Raw genomic sequence first — 22,180 nt, 5'->3', positions numbered from 1 at the left:
CACCGCTCTCATTTGTCTACATTGCAGTTACTTTAGTATAGCAATGTCACTAACACACATTAACACACACACACACACACACACACACACACACACACACACAGACACGCAATGTAAATTTAGATACTCATAAACACTAATGTTACCTCTTCTGTATTAATGAATCTGAGATATTAATTACGTTCTTCGTTTTCTCATCTTAATGTGACGCACAGTGACAGTTAATATATCACTCACTATCTATCAATTCAGGCACCAGACGCAATAATTCACCAACACGAATCAGTTTTTTTTTTTTTTTTCAGGAAACTGTGAAACTATATTAAGAATTCGAGGAGAGGAAATTTAGGATGTGAAAACTGGAAAACGAGAGAGAGAGAGAGAGAGAGAGAGAGAGAGAGAGAGAGAGAGAGAGAGAGAGAGAGAGAGAGAGAGAGAGAGAGAGAGAGAGAGAGAGAGGCAGCATCACCCACAAACACAAATCCTCCTGCCACACGGACACACAACACACCTCAGCACCTCCGCACCTCACAGCACGTACACAAGCCCGGAGTCCCAGGATTGTTGGCGGATAAGCTGGGATATAATAAAGCCACATGTCCAGTTTCAAGTAACCATGTAATCCCTTTCATGCGAATAACTCACGACTCACTCCTTACACGTTGGTGGAGTTGTCAGCGCTTAAACGTGGGGAGCTCGGTGACCCCAGTTCGAGACCCTGTCGGAACCTGGATAATTTCGTAGCCATTGCAGTGTTAGTCGAGTGATATTCATAAGGTTTTTTGTTAATTCTTTCTTCGAGTGTTGCTGAGTTGGGGAGGGCTCTGCTAAGACGTTACTTGGAAAATGAATGTTGTCTTTGCTTCCATGCGTGGATCTGGAGGAGCTGTCCAGTGCCTCAAAATAAATGTGTAAATGAATAAGGAAGTGAATAAAGAAATTAACATAATGAATAAAGAAATAAATTGAAAATAAAAATCCATGAATAAAAATAGGTGAAATAAATAAAGTAGATAAATAAATAGATAAACGAATTCATAAAAAAATAAAAACAAATAAAAAAAATAAAAAAGAATAAAACCTCTCTCTCTCTCTCTTACACACACACACACACACACACACACACACACACACACACACACACACACACACACACACGCAGAGGGGACCTCGCAGTACGTACTCGCAACCAATTATGAAAAGCGACAGATGAATGGCACGCAGACAGCAACAATAGCCACGAGCACCCAGGTTCTGCTACCATCGCCTCTCTCCTCCCCAGGCGCGAGGGGCTTCCAGCGGCGCCCCTCACAGGTCTCCTCACCCGGGGCTTGGTCGATGGGTGATAGACACTCCCCGTGCTGGTCATAAACTGGTTCAGGTGCATATTGACCGTGACCCAGTGCGTGCGTGCTGTGTGTGTGTGTGTGTGTGTGTGTGTGTGTGTGTGTGTGTGTGTGCGCGCTTGTCAATAAGTGTTTATGTTTCTTTTTGTTCTTGTATTTGTTCGTCTGTCTTTTTGTCTGTTTCTGTCTGTCTTTTTTTTTCCTATCTGTCTGTCTGTCTGTCTGTGTATCTGGTTCCGCCTCACTCTTTTTTTTTTTACTGTTTATCTGGCCCTACTGTTTTGTCTGTGTCTGCCTGTCTATCTGTCACTTAGTCTTTTTTTTCTGCCTGTCTGCCTGTCTGTCTTTCTTTCTGCTCGTCTCTGCCTGTCTCTTTGTCTATCTTGTCTGTCTGTCTACCTTTCTTCATGTCTGTCTGTCTGTCTGTCAGTATCTATTTCCTCTATTTATCTGTCTGTCAGTGTCCGAGTTTTCTCTGTGTTTCTGTCCGTCTGTTTCTCTCCCCCACCTCTCTCTCTCTCTCTCTCTCTCTCTCTCTCGCCGTCTCAGTACACGCGTACACTGTTGCGGCGCGTGATCTTCGGGACAACAAAGATTTACGAGGAAATAGCTTCCAGGAACGCGTCCACCCATGCGCTCACTATAAGTACTCTAGTCACTTCGCCCGCTCGTGTACAAACTTCGACGATATGATTCCTGTTAACACTGAATCTCTCCAAATAAATCTGGTGAGGTGAGATGTATTGCTACAGATGAATGGCTTGGTTACGTGATGGAAAGTTGGGTACGAGTGATGCAAAAAGTACATAAGAAAGGCCACTTTATTGACACTCCTTGAAAATTTTCATACAAGGAGTCATGGGAAAGGTTCGTCAGTCGTGTTGTTGCTAGTCTCTTAATCCTTCTGCTGCCAGTGATAGCATGACAGCCGCCACTTCATTCGAGTAACCAAATCATTACGCAATATGAACTTAAAATTATAGGAGTTAAATGGCTTCAATTACTTTTCATAATTTTCCTTTGCCTGCGGTGTCTTTTGAAGTGATACTGTAAGCTTTTATTTATTTTTGTATTTATATCTTTCTAAGCCTGAAGAGGAGCTGTAAAAAGTGAAAGGGTTAAAGTAGCTCAAGTCATAAGAAAGTGAAAAAAAAAATCCATCACGAGATCCGGAGTTTACCAATAAAAGGGACGAAGGATGAGAAGTATGGAATAATAAATTTTGTGGAGTGTTACTGGAAGGAGAGACGGAACCAACCATTTCAAAATCTCAGAAATGAAAATTACGATGGGCGACAGAAAGATATGTAACACTGACGCGATGTGTGTGTGTGTGTGTGTATGTGTGTGTGTGTCTGTGTGTGTGTGTGTGTGTGATTGAAGATTTAAAGAAATTTGCTTTCCTACATAAATAAACCTCCAGAAGAGAGTGAGAAAAAAAATCCATTACTGTATTATTATTAAAGTGATGTAGAGATGCAGTACTGAGACACGACTGACGGCACTGGATGACCTTTAATAATAAATGCATAATAATGTACACCTGAGTGGGGAGCGAGTGAGGCGTGGACAGACAGCCAGCCAGCCAGCCACCTCCCGCCATGCGCCACCACCACACTCGACTGCATATGATTAAATACCCGCCAATATCACCATCTGTCGCATCGCTGTGATGGGACAGCACAGAAAGGCACAGAGCATTTAACAAAGCCTCTTCCAGAAAACCATGCCATCACTCTGACAGTATAACACGGAAAGGCACAAAGCATTTAGCAAAGCGATATCACAAGTCCCTACAAATACAGTAACAATGTATAACAAAGCAACAGCGAACTCAAGAACGTCATTTCCATTACACATAAAAAAGGCAACTCTAAACAAATACTCGACTACTTATTCAATCATCATTACGTGAAAGCCTGTCAACCATAGTTTATTTATATCCAGCAAGAATAACCTTGGGTGGATAATTTTTTTCCCCATAATCACCAACAACTTTTCAGACATCTGCTTTTGCATTAGTGTCTTTAATACCTCCATGTCGTAGAGTTCAAAAGTAACCTCCTTTCCGTTTTCTTTTTTCCTGTGTCCGTACAATTTTTTTTTCCACAGTGCTCTAAATGTTAACAAAGGACACTCGCAGTGCTGAAAGGAATGAGGAGCATAAAAAAAAGAAGATAGTAATAAATGCCGCAGTGTGAAATAAACCATGATTATACACAAATTTACATGTTAAATTTGTTAAAGGAAGCCAGTGACGTATTTTTTTCCAAACAGCTTGGCACCAGGTAACGACATAATGAAACGCTTGAGAACTGGAATCGTTGCTCATAGTCTTTAAATAGTCACACACTAATTACCAGAGAGAGAGAGAGAGAGAGAGAGAGAGAGAGAGAGAGAGAGAGAGAGAGAGAGAGAGAGAGAGAGAGAGAATCATACATCACTTTTTAAAGAGTTCTCTGTGAAACAATGTGAAAAGACTCCTCTCATTTAATTACACACTGATATTCAACAGATGATACCATATTCACCACACCTGCCTGTACTCACACTGCTGCAACACTTTGTCCTTTGTTCACTGTAACACTGATCACCTGGGAGTCACTTAACCCAGGCTTTTGAAGTGCTGATTTTGATAAAGTGCTTTCATGAAATTAATGTTGAAGGAAATAGCTGAAGGTGATAGCTCTTCATTTCACTGAACAACTGAAGACTTAGACAAAATCATCGACAAATTGTTCTCTGTTGGGAACTGAATACCTGCTGTTAGTGAATCCTGTCAGCAATTGTCTCTTCGTTGTGTTCCTGTTCTTCATTGCTCGTTGTGTTATTTGCCACTCATATCTCAAGACACTTCTCTAATTTAGGCTAAGCTTTTGGATTCTCTTTAAGAACAGACACCTCAATGGGCCATTTCTTATATATATATTTTGTTGCCCTTGGCCAGTACACCTCTTACATAAAAAAAAAAAAGAAGAATATCTGAGAACTGGTAACGTAAGATGAAATCCATTCGAAATATGACCAATGAGGTGTAGGGAAGCAAAAGTAAATGACTGTGCAGTGTCCATGAAACACCCTCTTAGATAAGATGTCAGCACTGTGCCTAGTGGTCAGGTACACAATTGCTGGTCACTGCAGCCAACAGTCAGACTCTTCACACAGCCCTGAAATCTTCTGAAATGTGGAGGTGCAGTGAAGGGCACGTCGCACAGGCAAGGCTTGGATAAAGAGTCACGCACATTTTACGTAAAGAAAATTGAATACTGTGGTTTATGGGCCATAACTTTACGTCTCATAAAGTGACACTCTATCACTGTTGTGTGAGGCCGCTCGCACCACAGGAATGGACAATGATACACAGTTTCCATGTACCGTGAGGCTTAACTCGGGTCACTGCACAGTTATTACTATATTTGTGTAATAAACCTGACGAGAGGATCAACCTGAACAATGTTTCTTTTTACTACAGTTACCTCGCATCCTATGAAAAATTATTCAGTGCTGCAAAATAGGAATGTTATATCTATTTAAAGTTCAATACACTTTTCTGGCAAAAGTAACGTACAGGCGAAGCTGAGACCAGAAAAAAAATAAATAAAACGGAAAATACATATATAAATACAAAATAAATAAATATATAAATAAACACATAAATGAACAAATAAATAAATACTGAAAAAAAGTAAGTAGGTAAATAAACAAATAAATAGAAAAAGATAAATTCAATGTAACGTTTCTTTAAAGCGGGATTTTCAGTTACATTTTTAGTTACAGATGTGAAACGTGTAAACATATTAAAAGTTGATGCCTAGCTGTGCAGTGCAGGTGCTGGCGAGGTAATGAAGCCAAGAAGCAGGTCACCACACTCACCACATTGCTTAGAACGCACTGAGGAATCCATCCAATCTGTATTCTGGCGCTGTATTATGTGAATTTACTGCAATGTACTCGTGAATTGTTTCATTTTGGCGTTCCTCTTCTTGAGTCTTCCGTGGATATAGAAAAAAAAAAATATTGCGATGACTAATAATTTCATTCTCATTAAAATTTCCTTGTTAGATTTTGGCTTCCCTCTTTTTCCTCCTTGTCTCACGTAGAAAGCAGGAAATCAACGGTAATTAATTGTTTAACCTTTCATTATTCTGAATGTTCAATGCACCATACAGTACTGCATTTTTTTGTACATGTTAATTAATTATCAACAAAACAATAAATTTCCACGTAAGATCACCTGCTATTAGTCGGAAAAGAGAAAAAAAAGATAAATAAAAAATAAACATATCATAGTGAGTGAGTGGCGGGAGATGATTTTAATCCATTATTACAAAAAAGAAAAAAATCATAATAAATAAATAAATAAAACGAAACTTAATGAAACCCTCCTATGGTATTCAAAATCTGACCAAAGCGATACCATAGAACTGAATTAATATTTTCTTTTGTACCCTTTTAGAAAACCATCTTGAACGTTCCTGAACAAAATGATTAGATGTTTAGTATGAGATCTCACACTGGCTTACCACTGGCGCTGTTTAACTCTCTTCCCGTTCTTTCCTCACAAGGTTACAAGGACAGTGTCGTAAAAAAAAAAAAATATATACAGGGGGCGACAGTAGCCGTGTAAGTGGCAATAAGTCACCTGGAATGGTTGGCCTTGTCAGGGAGTCACGCAGGGGTCAGGCGGGTGCCTTAAGACGGGGTCACAGAGGAACAATGCCCCATATATCTGTCATACGCAGCCTCCCGGGGACTAACAACACCTGGCCATTACAGGTAACGCTAAATTTCTGCAGAGTTGTAAGATTTGAGTGATATTTTGGCACCACGTAAAAAGACATACGATGAATCACTCTGACAGTTTAAAAAATCGATAAAAAATTATATACATACACTAGGAAGCCTGGAAAGATGTTAAATAAGAAACATCTAAAAACCTACAGCAGCATCAAAAAGATAAAGTTTGAAAATAAAAGGAAATAACGAGGATTTGCTTAATATGTTGGTTAGTTCGTTGTCTTCTCTGGACGCTGAGAGAACAGAGTAGTAGGTCATGATGGTGATGATGATGATGATGATGGTGAAGATGATGTAGAGAAGAGGAAATGTACGTGATATTAAAAATACAGATGATGATGATCACGATAACGAAGATAATGACGAGAGAGAGAGAGAGAGAGAGAGAGAGAGAGAGAGAGAGAGAGAGAGAGAGAGAGAGAGAGAGAGAGAGAGAGAGAGAGAGAGAGAGAGAGAGAGCCCCAGCCAGCCAGCCAGCCAGCTAAAGAAAGTACAAAAGCGTATCAAAAGTAACTGCAAAGGTACCACAAAAGGCACGACAAAAGAAGGAGGGAGAGCGCAGGACAGCACAACAACACGGCTCCTGGAGGGGAAGACAGAGAGAGAGAGAGAGAGAGAGAGAGAGAGAGAGAGAGAGAGAGAGAGAGAGAGAGAGAGAGAGAGAGAGAGAGAGAGAGAGAGAGAGAGAGAGAGAGAGAGAGAGAGAGAGAATAATGTATCTGGGAGGAAATAAACTAAGAAAGAATCTGACTCTTTCCATCATCTCCTTCCTCTTCACTTCCCTTCTTTCTCTCGCTGGACGGAAGTGACTCAGCTCTGCGCCTCCGTTTCTTTACCCTAACTCTGATGGACACGGCACTCGTACATATGTTTTTCGGTCTTACTAGGGTCCCTTATGCCCCTGCGTCTGTCTCCGCCTCTGCACTGGTACAGGAAGCATTTTGTTCTTACTGAGGTCCCTTGTCTCTCTCTCTCTCTCTCTCTCTCTCTCTCTCTCTCTCTCTCTCTCTCTCTCTCTCTCTCTGTGTGTCTGTCTTTGTCTTCGTCTCTGCGCTGGTACATAATGTATTTTGTTCTCACTTGTTCCTTGTCTCTCTGTCTATCTCTGCCTTAGTCTTTGCACTGGTACGTATGTATTTTGTTCTTGCTTCAGTTCCTTGTCTCTTTGTATCTCTGTCTCTTCCTGTCTCTGTCTCTCCATGCCTGTCCTCGCACTTCCTTTCCTGCCAGACGGACATTTATTGATACTCTCTTTCCCTTCTCGTGCGGCGCCTTTAATAACAACACTCGTGCTGCCAACACATCTGTATCGGCTGTGTCTTTCTTCCTTTACAGCGACCTTTATCGATACGTATCTCTCTTGTCTCTCTCTCTTTCTCTCTCTCTAGTAATAGCCTCACATTGCAACTTTCTTTCTTGTCCACTAAAATCCTTCTGTCAACACTATATTTTCCTCAGCACAACGTCCTCTCACATGTCCCACTCACAGATAGATCTATATAAGGAGTCTTTCTCTTCCTTAATAGTCTCCTATCACCTGTTCCTTTCCAACGTCAGGATCTCATTAACACTGCTTTTTCTCCTGTAACAAGTCTACCTCGCCTGCTCCTCTTCTTACTCCTCCTCTCTTGACCACATCATCACCACCGTCGCCACCACCACGCCACGGCTACATAACAGACTTGATGTGGTGGTAATGTTATTGGTAGACGCATTGCAGTCACGTATCGTCTAATGGTTTTCTTTTTCTCTTTCGTGTGTGTGGTTGGAAATGTTTTGGGTTTTATAGAGTTTGTGAGAGGAGTGGTTAACATGACGTGCTTCTGTATTTCTTTCTCTGTTTGTTTCTTTTCATTTTACTCGTACATGAAGCGAATTCGTTTTTTTTTCTATTTTCTATTTTTTAATTTATTTTATTTATTTATTTATTTTTTTTCCGAGCGGCAGTTGGGAATGTACATGCATATAACGGAATTTTAAGTTTTCAGATAGTCACGCACATGCACATACACACACACACAAAAAATAAAATAAAATAAATAAAATAAAAAAAAATAAAAATAAAAAATAAAAAAAAGAAAAGAAAAGAAAAGAAAAAAAAAATGAAAAAAATAGTTAACATGACACTCCCTTTCTTTTCACTCAAATGAGGAAATCCGCGAGCAAGTTTTTTCTTTTTCTTTTTCTTTTTTTTTTTTAGCTCTACGGATGAAGGGGAGGAATGCATGACGGGAGTTTAATTTTCCTTATTTCTATTTTTTTTTCAGGAAGTCACACACACACACACACACACACACACACGTTCTCTCTCTCTCTCTCTCTCTCTCTCTCTCTCTCTCTCTCTCTCTCTCTCTCTCTCTCTCTCTCTCTCTCTGTTTGGACAAGTGGAGCAAATTAAATAGTTTTCTTTCCTCCTTCTTTATAATTCAACTAAGACATTTCACGTCACTTTATTTCCAATGAATAGTCAAGAGAGAGAGAGAGAGAGAGAGAGAGAGAGAGAGAGAGAGAGAGAGAGAGAGAGAGAGAGAGAGAGAGAGAGAGAGAGAGAGAGAGAGAGAGAGTACCAATATGGCCGCCACCAGCCTCGCATTTACATCTTTCCGCCTTGAACAAACACAACTTTAATTTTCGTAATCTGGCCGCCATCTACCGGAGCCTCGTGGCGTTTACCCGCAGCCTCGCCTTGACGGGAAGAAAAGTGGTGTGGTATCTCTACGAATACTGAGGGATAAATTAGGTACTCTTGCTCTTTTTTCTTCTTTCTCTTCTTGAAATTTCATGTTTTTTTTTCTGTTTGTGTCTTTTACAGAATGTTTTTTTTTTGGACTTCCGGCTCTTTAGCGCAATTATTATTATTATTATTTTTTTTTATATTTGTACCTTTAAAGAAACGTTAGATTATTATTATTTTTTTTTTCGAAGTTAATACTGAGTCTTGTATTTTTATTTGAAGTATTTTTGGACACGATTATTTCTTTTAAACTGAAATATTTTTTTTGTACGATCCAGAAGAGAGACCAAAGGCAAAAGTATTAGATCTGCTGTATTACTATTACTTTTTAACGTCTTAAGAGTCTGAACTGATGCGCGCGCACACACACACACACACACACACACACACACACACACACACACACACACACACACAGAGAGAGAGAGAGAGAGAGAGAGAGAGAGAGAGAGAGAGAGAGAGAGAGAGAGAGAGAGAGAGAGAGAGAGAGAGAGAGAGAGAGAGAGAGAGAGAGAGAGAGAGAGAGAAGCAGTAATACTTTAATTCATTCACTGTTACCTATTTCACACATTCTCTTTTGATTACTTAACACTCAAACTTGATTTATTTTCATTCGTTTATTATTTTTTTTAACAGCCACTACTAAACATTAAACTTGCCACATGCTTGGAAAATCTATTGTTTTAATATTTTTTTCTTCTTTTTCGTCTTGTATGTATTATTTGCTTCTTCTTCTTCTTCTTCTTTTTTTTTTTTGGTGCTTTCTTTTAGGTGTTACATGTGGGTGCTTCCTGTTGTAATTGCTTCTCTTTAGGTGCTTCTATTAGGTGTTATTGCAGGTGCTTCTTTCTTGCAGGTGCTTGTCAAAAATGGGTCCAGTGTTGTAACTTGTTGCAGTGAAATATGTCAGTTTTCTCTCTTTTTCCCTTGTCACTTTTTCCCTCTGTGTTTCTTTCTTACCTATCTTTCTTCCCTCCTCACTTTCCCCTTTCTCTCTTTCTACCCGTCTCTTTCTTACACATTTTTCTTCTTTTCTCCTTACATTTTTTGCCATTTCTCTATATTTCCCTCTCTACGCATCTTTCTTATTTCCTCCTAACTCTTCTATTCCTTTCTCTATCTACTCCTCTCTTTCTTACACATATTTCCTATTTTCTTCTCACTTTCCTCCCCCTTTCTCGCTTACCATTCATTTTCTCCCTCGTCTTTCTTTCCCTCAGTGTCCTTCATCCCGCCTCTCTCACGTACTCATGTATAGAAAGTGATCCAAAAACCAACAAATTATCTATGCATGGAAGCAAGCCCTCTCATCTTCTGCTCACCACGAATCCCATCATCCCCCGAGGCGACTCTTAAACGTGGCCATCAATGCAAGAACCCACATGTTGTTTAACGAAGCTGTTTATGATCACCTGACCGACACTAGAATATAATGCTTCGTTTCTTTCTTATATAAAGAGAAAGAGAGAAAAGAAAAAAGTCCTGTTAGTAAATTAAAGATATGCGTGGAAACAGCTATCCTGATATGAATTGAAAAAAAAGAGAGAATAAAACACTTCTCTTCGTTCTTGTAAAAATACACTTTTATAAGTTACCAAAACGTGAACATGCATCAAAATAAGTATAGTATCCTATGGTAAAAAAAAAAAAAAAAACGAAAAAACGTATTATGACCTGTTTTATTTATTTATTTATTTATTATTTTTTTTCAGCTTGTAATATTTCCCACCTCTCCGCCCCCCTCCTTTCTTCCCTTTCTCCGTCCTTAAGTTGCTCTGGGATTGATATAAACTTAATTGTTACTACTTAGTGTAGAAGCACCAAAACGTGAATATATATGAAAACTATCCTAATATATATATATATATATATATATATATATATATATATATATATATATATATATATATATATATATATATATATATATATATATATATATATATATATATATATATATATATATATATATGTGTGTATATAAAAACGAGTAACATGTCATTATTATTATCATTATTATTTTTCTTTAGCTTGTATTCCTTCCTCCCACTTCTCCGTTTACTCTCCTCCTTCTCCCCTCCCCTCACACTTTTTCTCCTTTTCCCTCTCCGCCCTTCCCACTCCTTGTCCCTCACCATCCCCTTCTCCTACCTTCTCCTCCTTGACTTGCTCTGGGCTTGATATAAACTTTACTCTTCCCAGCCCCTGGACTCGTGAATATCGTTTCCATGAAGTAAAAAAATTAATGTCGAGACAGTATCTTTTTTCCTCGTAAGGGCTAATGGATGAGTCTTTTTTCCCTCAAAGTGCACACGTCCAGTGACCTTTTTCTTCCTGTTTTTTTCCCTTCTTCTTCACAGTTTCCTGAAGGCTGACATGAGAAGGAGGGTGAAGGACAGAAGAGTAGAGAGTAGAAAGAGAGAGAGAGAGAGAGAGAGAGAGAGAGAGAGAGAGAGAGAGAGAGAGAGAGAGAGAGAGAGAGAGAGAGAGAGAGAGAGAGAGAGAGAGAGAGAGAGAGATTCGGGGAAAACCTAGGGACGACGGAAGTGGAGAAAGTGAAGGGCACAGACAAAGTAAAGGATAAGAAAAGACGAAGGAGAGGGGATGAAAAAACAACAACAATAAACATAAAGAAAGCAGTCTCTCTCTCTCTCTCTCTCTCTCTCTCTCTCTCTCTCTCTCTCTCTCTCTCTCTCTGTGTGTGTGTGTGTGTGTGTGTGTGTGTGTCTATGTATACAAGGGCTCAGTACAAACACTCAGGCAATATACTCATACACGGAAGCAAGAAAATCGAGACGAGAGCTTCCTTCCCTCCTTCCTTTGTGTGTCGTCACGAAAGTCACACACACACGGACCCACACGCACCGGGGCGGGGGGAGGAGGGGGGCAGGGGCCCTTACTGCGTCTCATCTCCTCGCCAAACAGAAAAGAAAGGTACGTACATACATACTTCACGGTCAAAAAAGTCCAAGTGTCTATGTGGTGTCATGATCACAGAGAGTAGTGCGTGTAGTGTTTTAAATGATGATACACGTGGGCTATGCATACATCTGATACAATGGGAGAGTTTGGGAATGTTTTGTTGACGTTCCTGACTGCTCAAGAGTGTTGTATTCCTAAACAATTTTCTTCTCTTATAAGGATTTTCTTGGTGACTATGCATACGACTGACACAGTGAAAGAGAGTTTGGTATTGCTTTGTTCGACTCCCTAACAGCTAAGGCGTATTGTCAGTTGAGTTGTATTCTTAAACAGTTTGATTTTCTGATAAGGACTGTTTTTCAAAGGCTAAAGAGGTAATTAGTAGCGTTTTTCCTGCATGTATTTTCTTACTGATGAGGCAGAACCCTTGTTAACTATCACTAGATTGATGAAGGCGAGCTTGAAATTCCTTATAACTTCCACCAGTGTATATGTTTAAAGCCAGTCGAGATAACACGCCCGAAACATTTAGGAATGCAAGGAAAAATGAAAAGATCTCGTGCAAATTTTAAAAGTAAAAATCTGAAAGGCGACACTGACAAAACGAATAACCAAAATGTCAAAATCTTTCAGCACTAGTAGTTACATTTTTCCCTTGGTTCAATCATATGTCACTCAATGAAACAGGACCCTTAATACAAACATCAGCAGTTCAGTTTAGCCCAATCCTATCACTCAGATAAAACAAGAGACACACTAATAATATCAACGTCAATTTAGTTCAATTCAACCATACGTGACTCAGATAAAATACGTCGTACAGTCACATCAAAATCAGCAGTCAAAGCATCGAGGAATTGCTGCAATGCGTCACTCACTGCAAAACAACCCAGTGAAGTACTCGCAGCACAGGTAACGCAGGGAAAACAGTGCAATCAACTCTCAGGCGTGTGGAAATATAACCTCCAATTAGTCGATACCAGAGACGACCGCCATAAATAGTGAGAAATCTAATAACAAGTACACGGAATTGCCAATTTAAAGTTACTCCCTTTCATCACCACTCCGCCTGTGTGTGAGTATATGAACAAGTGGAAGTTTACAAGCCGCATATTTTTCGCTCGCACCGGATTCGTTTTGAAGTCCGTATTCTCATTAGGTCTGTTTCCAAACACTACGTAGATGTTTAAGCAGATTTTCATGCGTGTTTTTCCTGTTAATGGTGTAGAATCCTTATAAAACTATTACTGGAATCATGAAAACACTCTCGAAAATCCCTATAAATTCTACAAGAGCATGTTAACCCTATAACTCTACAAGGGCATTTTAAACTATCACTTTAATCATGGAAACATTCTTGAAAAAAAAAAAACATACGAGTAACTTTCACGGGAGCTTCTTAAATTATCATTAGAATCATGAAAACACTGCTTAATCCCCACAACTTCCAACAGAACATGTTAAACTATTACCAGGATCATGGGAACACTTGCAAACTTCTTTAACTTCCACTAGATCCCGTTAAACAATTACTAGTCATGAAAACACTCTTGACACACCCTGTAAACTTCAACCAGACGAGAACCAACCAAGACCATCTACCCACAACACTCTCTTGGCTCCGCGTTTCCATAGCCTGGGGTTAACAGGGGACCCACAGGATATTAGAACCATTTTACATGCATATAAAGAACAGACGACAACCGAGATGCGGGCCAGGCTCTCCCTCGTTAGATGCGGGCCGCCTCACAGCTGTGGTGGCGGCGGTGATGGTGGTGGTGGTGGTGGTGGTCGTCATGGTGTGGGGAAAACCATTCTCTCTCACACACAACCTTGTTAAAATGATTCTCGGTTTTGTAGTGGAGAAAAAGATGAAATGGTAAATAAATAGTTGCAATCGGAGGGGAAAATGGAAGGTAAACATGTTCCAACTTTTTTTATGGTCTATTTAGGCACGAAATTATGAAGAAATGGGTATAATAAAATAGTAGATTGAAAATAAACACGTCTGATCTTATATAATATTTTTTCATGGTCTATTAAAACACAAAAATGTAAATAAAGGGTCTATTTTTTTTTCTTGTGACGTAGTGGTACTTTCAGCACAAACACCACCTCGAACCTTGTGTTTTCTTCTATTATTATGTAAAGATATATTTCATCTATCTGTTCTTCATCGTGAGGCAGCGGTACTTTCAATACAAACACCGCTTCGCTCTGCACCGCCTCTCAACTACAACTTTAACAGATTCACAAACTACACAGGATGCCGCGCCCGACCACACACACCTCTGTGCTCATACGGGAAGCAAGGACACTAACAAATATATTTCGAAATACTAGTACTGAGAGAGAGAGGAGAGAGAGAGAGAGAGAGAGAGGAGAGAGAGAGAGGAGAGAGAGAGAGAGAGAGGGAGAGAGAGAGAGAGAGAGAGGGATAGACTCCAGATGCCCAATCAATTAGAAGACATAAAACAAAACTGCCTCACTATACGACCTGACTCAGACAAATAACTAAGCTATAACTGAAGGAAAGATGAACGACAGCACGAACTCTTTCTTTATGCAACTCGAGCTGGTTTGGGGGGGAGGGGAGAGGGAGGGAGGGAGCAAAAACACATCGCTGCAATAATATTTGGTTATCAGAAATTACGCAATACACACTCCTTTTCATAAATCATACAGATACACTGGCATATATTTTTGTCGAGTTCTCTCTCTCTCTCTCTCTCTCTCTCTCTCTCTCTCTCTCTCTCTCTCTCTCTCTCTCTCTCTCTAACTTTTTTTTTTATGTTCAGCTGTCTCTTTCTAAATCTTTCTCTCTTTTCTTAATTCCTTCTTCCTTTTATTCCTTCTTCTTCCTCTTTTTTTTTACAAAGTCTCCTTTTCTCTCTCCTCTCTTTCTCCCCTTATTCTTTCTACTCCTCCCATCCCTTTTTTTGTATCCACATTTCTTCCCTCCTTATTTTCTTCTCCATTTGTTTGTTTCTCTCATTTTCTCCACCTGTCTCTCTTTCCCTCATCTATCCTTCATCCTTCTCTCTCACACATTCTCCCGTTCCCTTCTTCCCTCTTTTCTCCTCTCACTTTCTTTCTCCTCTTTTTTCTTCCCTCACTTTCTCCCATCCTTCTCTTTCCCTTCTTTCTTATGTTATGTTCTGTTATGTTCTCATGTCCCCTTCCTTCCCCCCTCTCTCTTTTTCCTTCTTATTTTCTTTCCCATCTCTTTCCTCCTCTCACTTTTCCCTACCTGTCCCTTTCCCCTTCTCTTTCCATTTCCCGTCTCTCTTTCTCCTTCACATTTTCTTTCCAACCTCTCTTTCATCCTCTCATTTTTTCCCACTTGTCTCTTTCCCTTCTCTTTTTATGACCCGTCGAGTCTCTCCTCCTCACACACACCGTCTTCCCCTCTTCAGGTACCACAAGCTGCGTGTCATCACCAACTACTTTGTGGTGTCCATGGCGCTGGCGGACATGCTGGTGGCGCTGATGGCCATGGTGTTCAATGCGAGTGTCCAGCTCACCCAGACGTGGCTGTTCGGGGCCCTTATGTGTGACCTCTGGAACAGCATGGACGTCTACTTCTCCACTGTGTCCATCCTTCACCTCTGCTGCATCTCCATAGACAGGTAAGCCAGTGTGACGCAGAGAAACTCTACATGAGACAGGTTAAGTGTAGCGGCGTGGAACGTAATGTATGGTACAGTTTGGAGGCGAAATAGTATCTCTTCCCCTCTACTGCATGTCCATAGACGGATAAGGGAGGTGTGAGGCAGAGGTGTGGGGCTTTACGTAGAGGAGGCAGGTTACCGAAGTGTAGCGACATGAAGTTAAGGTACAGTTTGCGGCGGGAACAGTCCAGAAGGTACTGTATCCCTAAACATTTCGTTGTCTTATCTCATACAGTTGGGGGATTCATAAGTTTCCATGATGTTAGTGATGGTTTAACAAGAATTGATTTACTAATACGCAAACGCACTTGAAAGCTCATGTAATTCCCTTTGTGGCCTTTGAAAACAGTCCAAATGTGAGGAGAAAGCGACCGAAGACTTCATGGACTTGTTGCTCCCTCTGTATAACAATATGGAGTAATACAGTACCCCTAAAGACTTCTTCCTCTTATATCACGCACTTAAAAGACTGGCATGGAAGATACTAAAGGTTTTAACTTTTCATGATGCAAAAACATACATGAAAACGTGACTACTTATCTCCGCGACCTTTGAAAATAATCCTGATGCGAGAACAAAGGGTTTAAGAATATAAGCCAGTGTTTCGGGGGCTTGCTGGTCGTTCTGTACAGTAACATGTGGCTTGGTCTGCGGGTCCACAGGGTACGCGGGAGACAGACAGTGTGGCGAGGCTCAGGTGTTGGGCTGATTACCTGGATACTCTGATTTCCTCGCTGCGGCTCCACCATTAAAGCGGAGCGTGCTTTCGAATAAATCTAGACCTCTAAGCAAACACGAATCTCCACTTAACGTCATTCAAGCGTCTTCATTGAATATTGGTACTGTTTTCGCCATGAGGTAGAGAAATCTAGACAAGGCAGTTGGAGAGAGAGGGACTATGTGTGTGTGTGTGTGTGTGTGTGTGTGTGTGTGTGTGTGTGTGTGTGTGTGTGTGTGTGTGTGTGTGTTCAAGCATGTCATAGTGCGCTGTGAGTCGGGATGTGAGCTCGTAATCTCTCAAGGCCGGGGTGACAGCGGGGCATCCAGTGTCTTATCACACCAAGCCATGGGAGGCAGACACACACACAAGTTGCGTGTAGTGAAAATGCGCGTCACTGTTGCTGCTACTACTCCACTGTTTCGCTGATGGGAAGAGTAACACTCCTGGATGTTCTTGTAGTAATATGAGTAGTGACTGAGTGACTCAATCTCTCAGTGGACATTTTTTTTTAATCTTTGTGTTACTCTTGCCTAGTGCCCCTCTTGGTTAAAAAAGATAAGTGTGTATGAGAACCTTCTTGAAACTATTAACGGGTGACATCAGCTGTTTCCTTTATTACAAGCGAGAGACTGCACGGATAATATGCAAAAAAGACTAATCTTCTTACACCAAGTTGCTCAACTTTTAATGTAATGCTGCGATCCATCAATGACAGCAGGCTTCGGCTCACGCCCTGTATTCTGTCCTATATCTTATCATGGGGGGAAGACGGCGGAGTGTCGTAAAGGAAGAGGGAGATATTTGTCTCTTAAAGACTCTTTGGCCTGTTTAGCTTTACCCGTCTCGTCCCTTTACGTGATGGAACCCGCGGTTACGTCGAATCTTTTGTTCTACGAGGTCTTTCTCGTAACCATCTCATCGTGACCGCTTCTTTTTAGTCTCTCTCCAAGAAGGTCCATTTAAAGGTCGTTATGTCCCTTGGGTCGAGGTGTCCGAAGAATCCTGGCTCTTTAAGGGATCTTCTGACCTCTGTTCTACTTCCGAGTCATCGTAAGAAGAGGAGAAACAAAAAATCTCATTTGCGGAACAGAATCGCGGATGATGTGGTGGTTGTCGTGGCTGTCCTGGGACCATTTCATCCCCGGTGAAGTAATGTATTGGATCTCCTCAGAGGAAAGTAAATCTCACGCACAGACACATAAAACAGAACCATGCACTCGAATATGGAGAAGGTAAGACGAACATAAACTGAAAAATGGAGGAGTGAAGTGAAATGTGAGATTGGAAATGAGTAAGTGGACGAAGAGACGGAGGAAGTCTGGTCTTGATGGGAAATGCAGATTTAAGAATCTCTGTGTCCCTGAAAGACTGAACTGAAATTATATCAAGAGAGTTCCTTTATCCACTGCCAGCGGAGTCCACGTGAATCCTGCGAGGAGCACAAAAAAGCGTGGAACATGGTGCTTGATGAGCCAGGCTGAGCAATAGGTTGGCAGAGCAATGTACAGTCATGACCAGAACTACAGCAACATACCACGTTCCTTTGTTTCTTGTTTGGACCTCTCCACCAATGTTAAGACCTCCGATGTGCCAAGAGCTATCAATTGTTAGGTTTTGTAAGGAGACTGTCAGCGGATCAGAGGACTTGGGAAGAAACGATCAGTGTTACGAAACCAGCAACACACACCATAAAACAGTTGCCAGTGACGGGTACCTCAGATCCGAAACCAACCACATATACCACAGACTAAACCGATCCATGGCCGCGCATCAAATGTATTCACCCAATTGATTTACGAGGAACTATAAACGTGAGGCGCTTACCAGACCCAGATTTGTGCCTCAGGTGGAGCCACTCGTCCACTGGCAAACGCGTATGTGTGTGTGTGTGTGTGTGTGTGTGTGTGTGTGTGTGTGTGTGTGTGTGTGTGCGTGTGTGTGCGCCACTATCAGGACTATTTTACGATATACTGAAACGCTTCTACGTCACAGCCCGACTACTCATAAAAGGCTCTTCTTGAAGCCAGAAAGGTTTTTATGGGTGTTTTTACGGTTCTAAGGGAAGATTGGTAAGATATCCGTATTGCTAATATGATAAATACTCTTGGGAATCCAGCTCTTAATCTCTGTGACCTTTAGAAATAGTCGTGGTGAAAGAAGAATGCGTTTCAGAATACTCAGTGTGAAGATGGACAGGTAAAGAGGGAACAGCATGATAGATTAGCCGCTTTCATCATACTGCCGCGAAGAGCTCATGTTTACATTTAAGATGGTGATTTGTAGAATTAGAGCACTTATAGCTATGCATTGTATGATTATGTAAGTAAAGTATTTGGTATATACCACATTATGCTACATTTGACTAAATATAAATACCTCACAGTGATGACATCTAAATATATTTTCATGTTAATGGTAAAAACGTAGAAGGTAAGTAAATAAACAATAAAAATGAAATAGAAAATAATTAAAAATAAATGAGATTAATAAATAAATAGAAAAACAGAGTATCAAAACAAATCTACGAAAAGGAATTGTTCTCATATTTGTTTCCTTTACGCAGTTCCAATTAACACTTAAAAAAATATATAATTAATTATATAGTACTTAATGTACTATATATGCATACACTGCCCTGTACAAGTAAAATACTTGAAGATATTTTGGACAAAAGATAATTATGTGTTACTACCTGTACAAAGTTGTATTTAATATTTTTGGAGAAGAAAACTTAATTACACAAACATCTAGCTAAATAACAAATTTACTAACAACCTGCTACCTAATTAACTATATAACTGTGTGTGTGTGTGTGTGTGTGTGTGTGTGTGTGTGTGTGTGTGTGTGTGTGTGTGTGTGTGTGTCTGCACGTGCCTTCGTAACATGAGGAAGTAAGGTGCCTACATAAATATTCATAGGAAATCACGAGTATCTGTGTAAATAAAGCAATCAGCGGCTGCATCAAACACTGTGGGAATGTCAAATATGAAGCAGCGGCGAGCCTCTGTAAGGGAATACTGCAGCACGCGCGTCCCAGGATGATGCAGGATTGAAAAGGAAGTCCTCGGAGTAGCACCAGTTGATGTGAATGTCGTGGTGCGCATTGCTGGACACCACAAGCTGATGGTTAAGTCTTGGAAGTCTAGTAACCTTTCTGATCCAGTGTTGAAAATGCGGCACTAAAATTAACAGGAGCTGATGTCAGTGTTGTGCTGATCATTGCCTGAGACATAATACACACATGGTACAGTCAATACATAATACGCACATGGTCAGTCAAGTAACTTTTTTTTTTGAGGCAAGGTTGAAAATAAAACACTGGACGTAACACAAGCTGATGTGAATGGTGTGGTGAGGATTGCCAGGACATATAATAAGCATATAGCACAGTCTTAGAAGTCAAATAACTCTGCATTCACTTCCACTGCGTCTTGGATTTCCTCTCAAACTGCAGTCCTTTGATTTGCTGACTATCTCCTTAAAGAACTTGACAATAGGCTGATTCCTTGTGCGACTAGAGTACTTTATATTGAGAGAAAACGACACCAGTGGAAGCGAATGCGATGGGTTACTCGACTATTGACAGTGACTATAAGTAAGCGCTAACGCACAATTTTCAGGTCTAATACCATAAATATGCCAAGTGGTTACCGGAATTGTTTGGCGGTAAATTCTATATAAGGGATTCAATGCATATGACAATTAATATTAAGCAAATGGTGTGATGTGCGGACGGCGGACGGCAAGCAAGATTGTCGTACAGAATAGAAGATATCATTCATCAGAGAGGGTATCAAAGTGTGTTAAAGAGGATAAGACAACAATAACAAACAACGGTTAATGTAATCATTGTAAAAAGTTACGTAAAAATGCTTTAAAGGAGACAACAATAGCAAATAATGAATACAATAAAAAAATGTATTAAAAAGATGAGACAGCAATAGCAAACAATGAATGTAATGTAATAACGTAATAAATGTAATTAAAAATACGTGAATGTAAAAAAAAGAAGAAATTTTCAGTATACGTCTATATTAAAAATACCTCACAAAAATGCTCCAGTGATTGACGAAGGGATAGATAAATTTGTCATACTACATAAATCAACATCATTCACAACATACAAAAGAAAAGAATCGCTTTGGAAATAAAAAAAAAAGACAACACAATCACATCAAACAATTATGAATGCAAGATGAAGGATTAATTAACGTACATACCTGCGGCAATCACCAGCAGGTTACACGGTCTTCTGATGAGACGAGGCAGGAACAGCACGAGAGGACGGCTGAGCACGATGGATGCCCGGTATCTGAAAGGGTACAAAGGGAGACATAATGAGCATAAAGAGAGACACATTAGCTGGCGGCGTTGCAACAAGCCTAAACATTCATGACCTGTTAAACCCGTGCGAGGCGTCCCGGGAAAGTTAACTAATGACTTGCATGAGATCCACGTGAATTTCCATCAAAGGTTACACGGAAGCGAAATGTTAATGAGCATAAAGAGTAACGCATTAACTGGTGGAATGCGAGAAAGGCTGGTAACATCTATGGTGTGTTCAGTTTATGGAAAAAGTTCCATTAAAGTAAAAGATGAGTTCTCTAAAGTTTGGGTGAATTTCAGTATAAAAAAAAAAAAAAGAAATCATGGCTACACGGATTTGCAGCTTCCTTTTTTTTTTTTTTTAATGTTCTCGTGTTTCTTGTGTTGTAAATGAGGTTAGCTCTTTGCCAACCAATGACACAATGACGCTTGTTATTTAAGTGACTGTATTTGACTTTTACTAAACAAAACTAAATCTTTAGGATCTGCGAACTTTGAAATAATCCATGCGGTGGTGTCTCTCGGAAAGTATATGCTTAAGTTTCTCTAAACAATTTTATGAAGCTGAAAAAAAAAAACAGCAATTAACGGGGTGAGACAAGGAAAAGGTTCAGAGCACGATGTTAATAACAGAGAAGCCAGGTGAGCTACGTACAGCGAGGAGTTCATGGCGTGACACATGAGAGAGACTAAGGGGAGGCAGGAGGTTCAGCGGGAGTCACGTGAGTTTGAGATGGCGGGACACACGTGACGGGGATGAGGACACAAACCCGGTGGACAGTCTGCTAACGTTTCACACTCTTTGCCACATCTTTACCGCCTTCCCTCTGTGTTGTAAGTCCTCTGATCTGCTGAAAATCTCCTTAAATAGCCAGATAGTTTGCATTTTCTCAGCATATCTTCACATTAAACTAAGACGAGTAGAAGTGAGTTTGGCAAGGTACTCAAATTCCAGCAACATTTGTATAAAGATTGATGCGAGTTAATGTATTTGTGTTCTGTGTTAGTAATCTCATCAACCTATCCGGCAATTTCACAAACTAACTCTACATTCTTAAACTCTTTCCCTTTTTGCGATATACCAGATTATATCAATACAAATAACTTGGTATCTCACAACTAAATAGGAGTTCTGATGGAGATTCAAGGTAAGGTAATGAATTTGTGCTCCATGCTAGTTAGTGATATTATCAACCTACCCGTCAGTCTCGCAAAGTAACTTCATGTTCCTACTAATAAACCCTTTCCCTATTTGTCAATTATCAGACCATATCGCTACAAATAACTTGCTATCTTACAAAGGAAGAGGGATTTTAGTAGGAGTTCAATGTCATTTTTCTATCCTAGCAATCCTACCAACCTATCTGTTAAATTCGCAAGCTAATTACATATTCTTGAATCCTTCCTCAATTTGCCACATGTCACATCATAACAACACAAGTACCTCGGCATCGTACAAGTGAATACGGGTTTTGGTAGGAATAAGAGATCAGTTTGGCACACGTGACTGGGCGAACCAATCAGAGGGTTGGAGCGTCGACCACTCACGGCGTTACCTGCTCCCGAGTCGCCAGCTGCCAGTAATGTTGCGCCAGAGTTCATGACGCGGCGTAAATACCTTAATCTATTGAGCTGTTAGACTGTGCGTGTGTGTGTGTGTGTG

General features: G+C 40.3%; 1 protein-coding gene across 1 annotated transcript in view; it reads left to right on the top strand.

Moving 5' to 3' along the window:
* Window positions 1-22,180, top strand: part of LOC135114744 (octopamine receptor beta-1R-like) — a 147,446-nt gene that overhangs the window by 5,638 nt on the left and 119,628 nt on the right. The window contains 1 exon segment of the mRNA XM_064030740.1: window positions 15,216-15,428. Coding sequence (XP_063886810.1) covers window positions 15,216-15,428 — 213 coding nt within the window.

This window comes from Scylla paramamosain, chromosome 2 (assembly GCF_035594125.1).
Source record: "Scylla paramamosain isolate STU-SP2022 chromosome 2, ASM3559412v1, whole genome shotgun sequence".
Lineage (NCBI taxonomy): Eukaryota > Metazoa > Arthropoda > Malacostraca > Decapoda > Portunidae > Scylla > Scylla paramamosain.
This window is presented reverse-complemented; position numbering and strand designations above follow the sequence as displayed.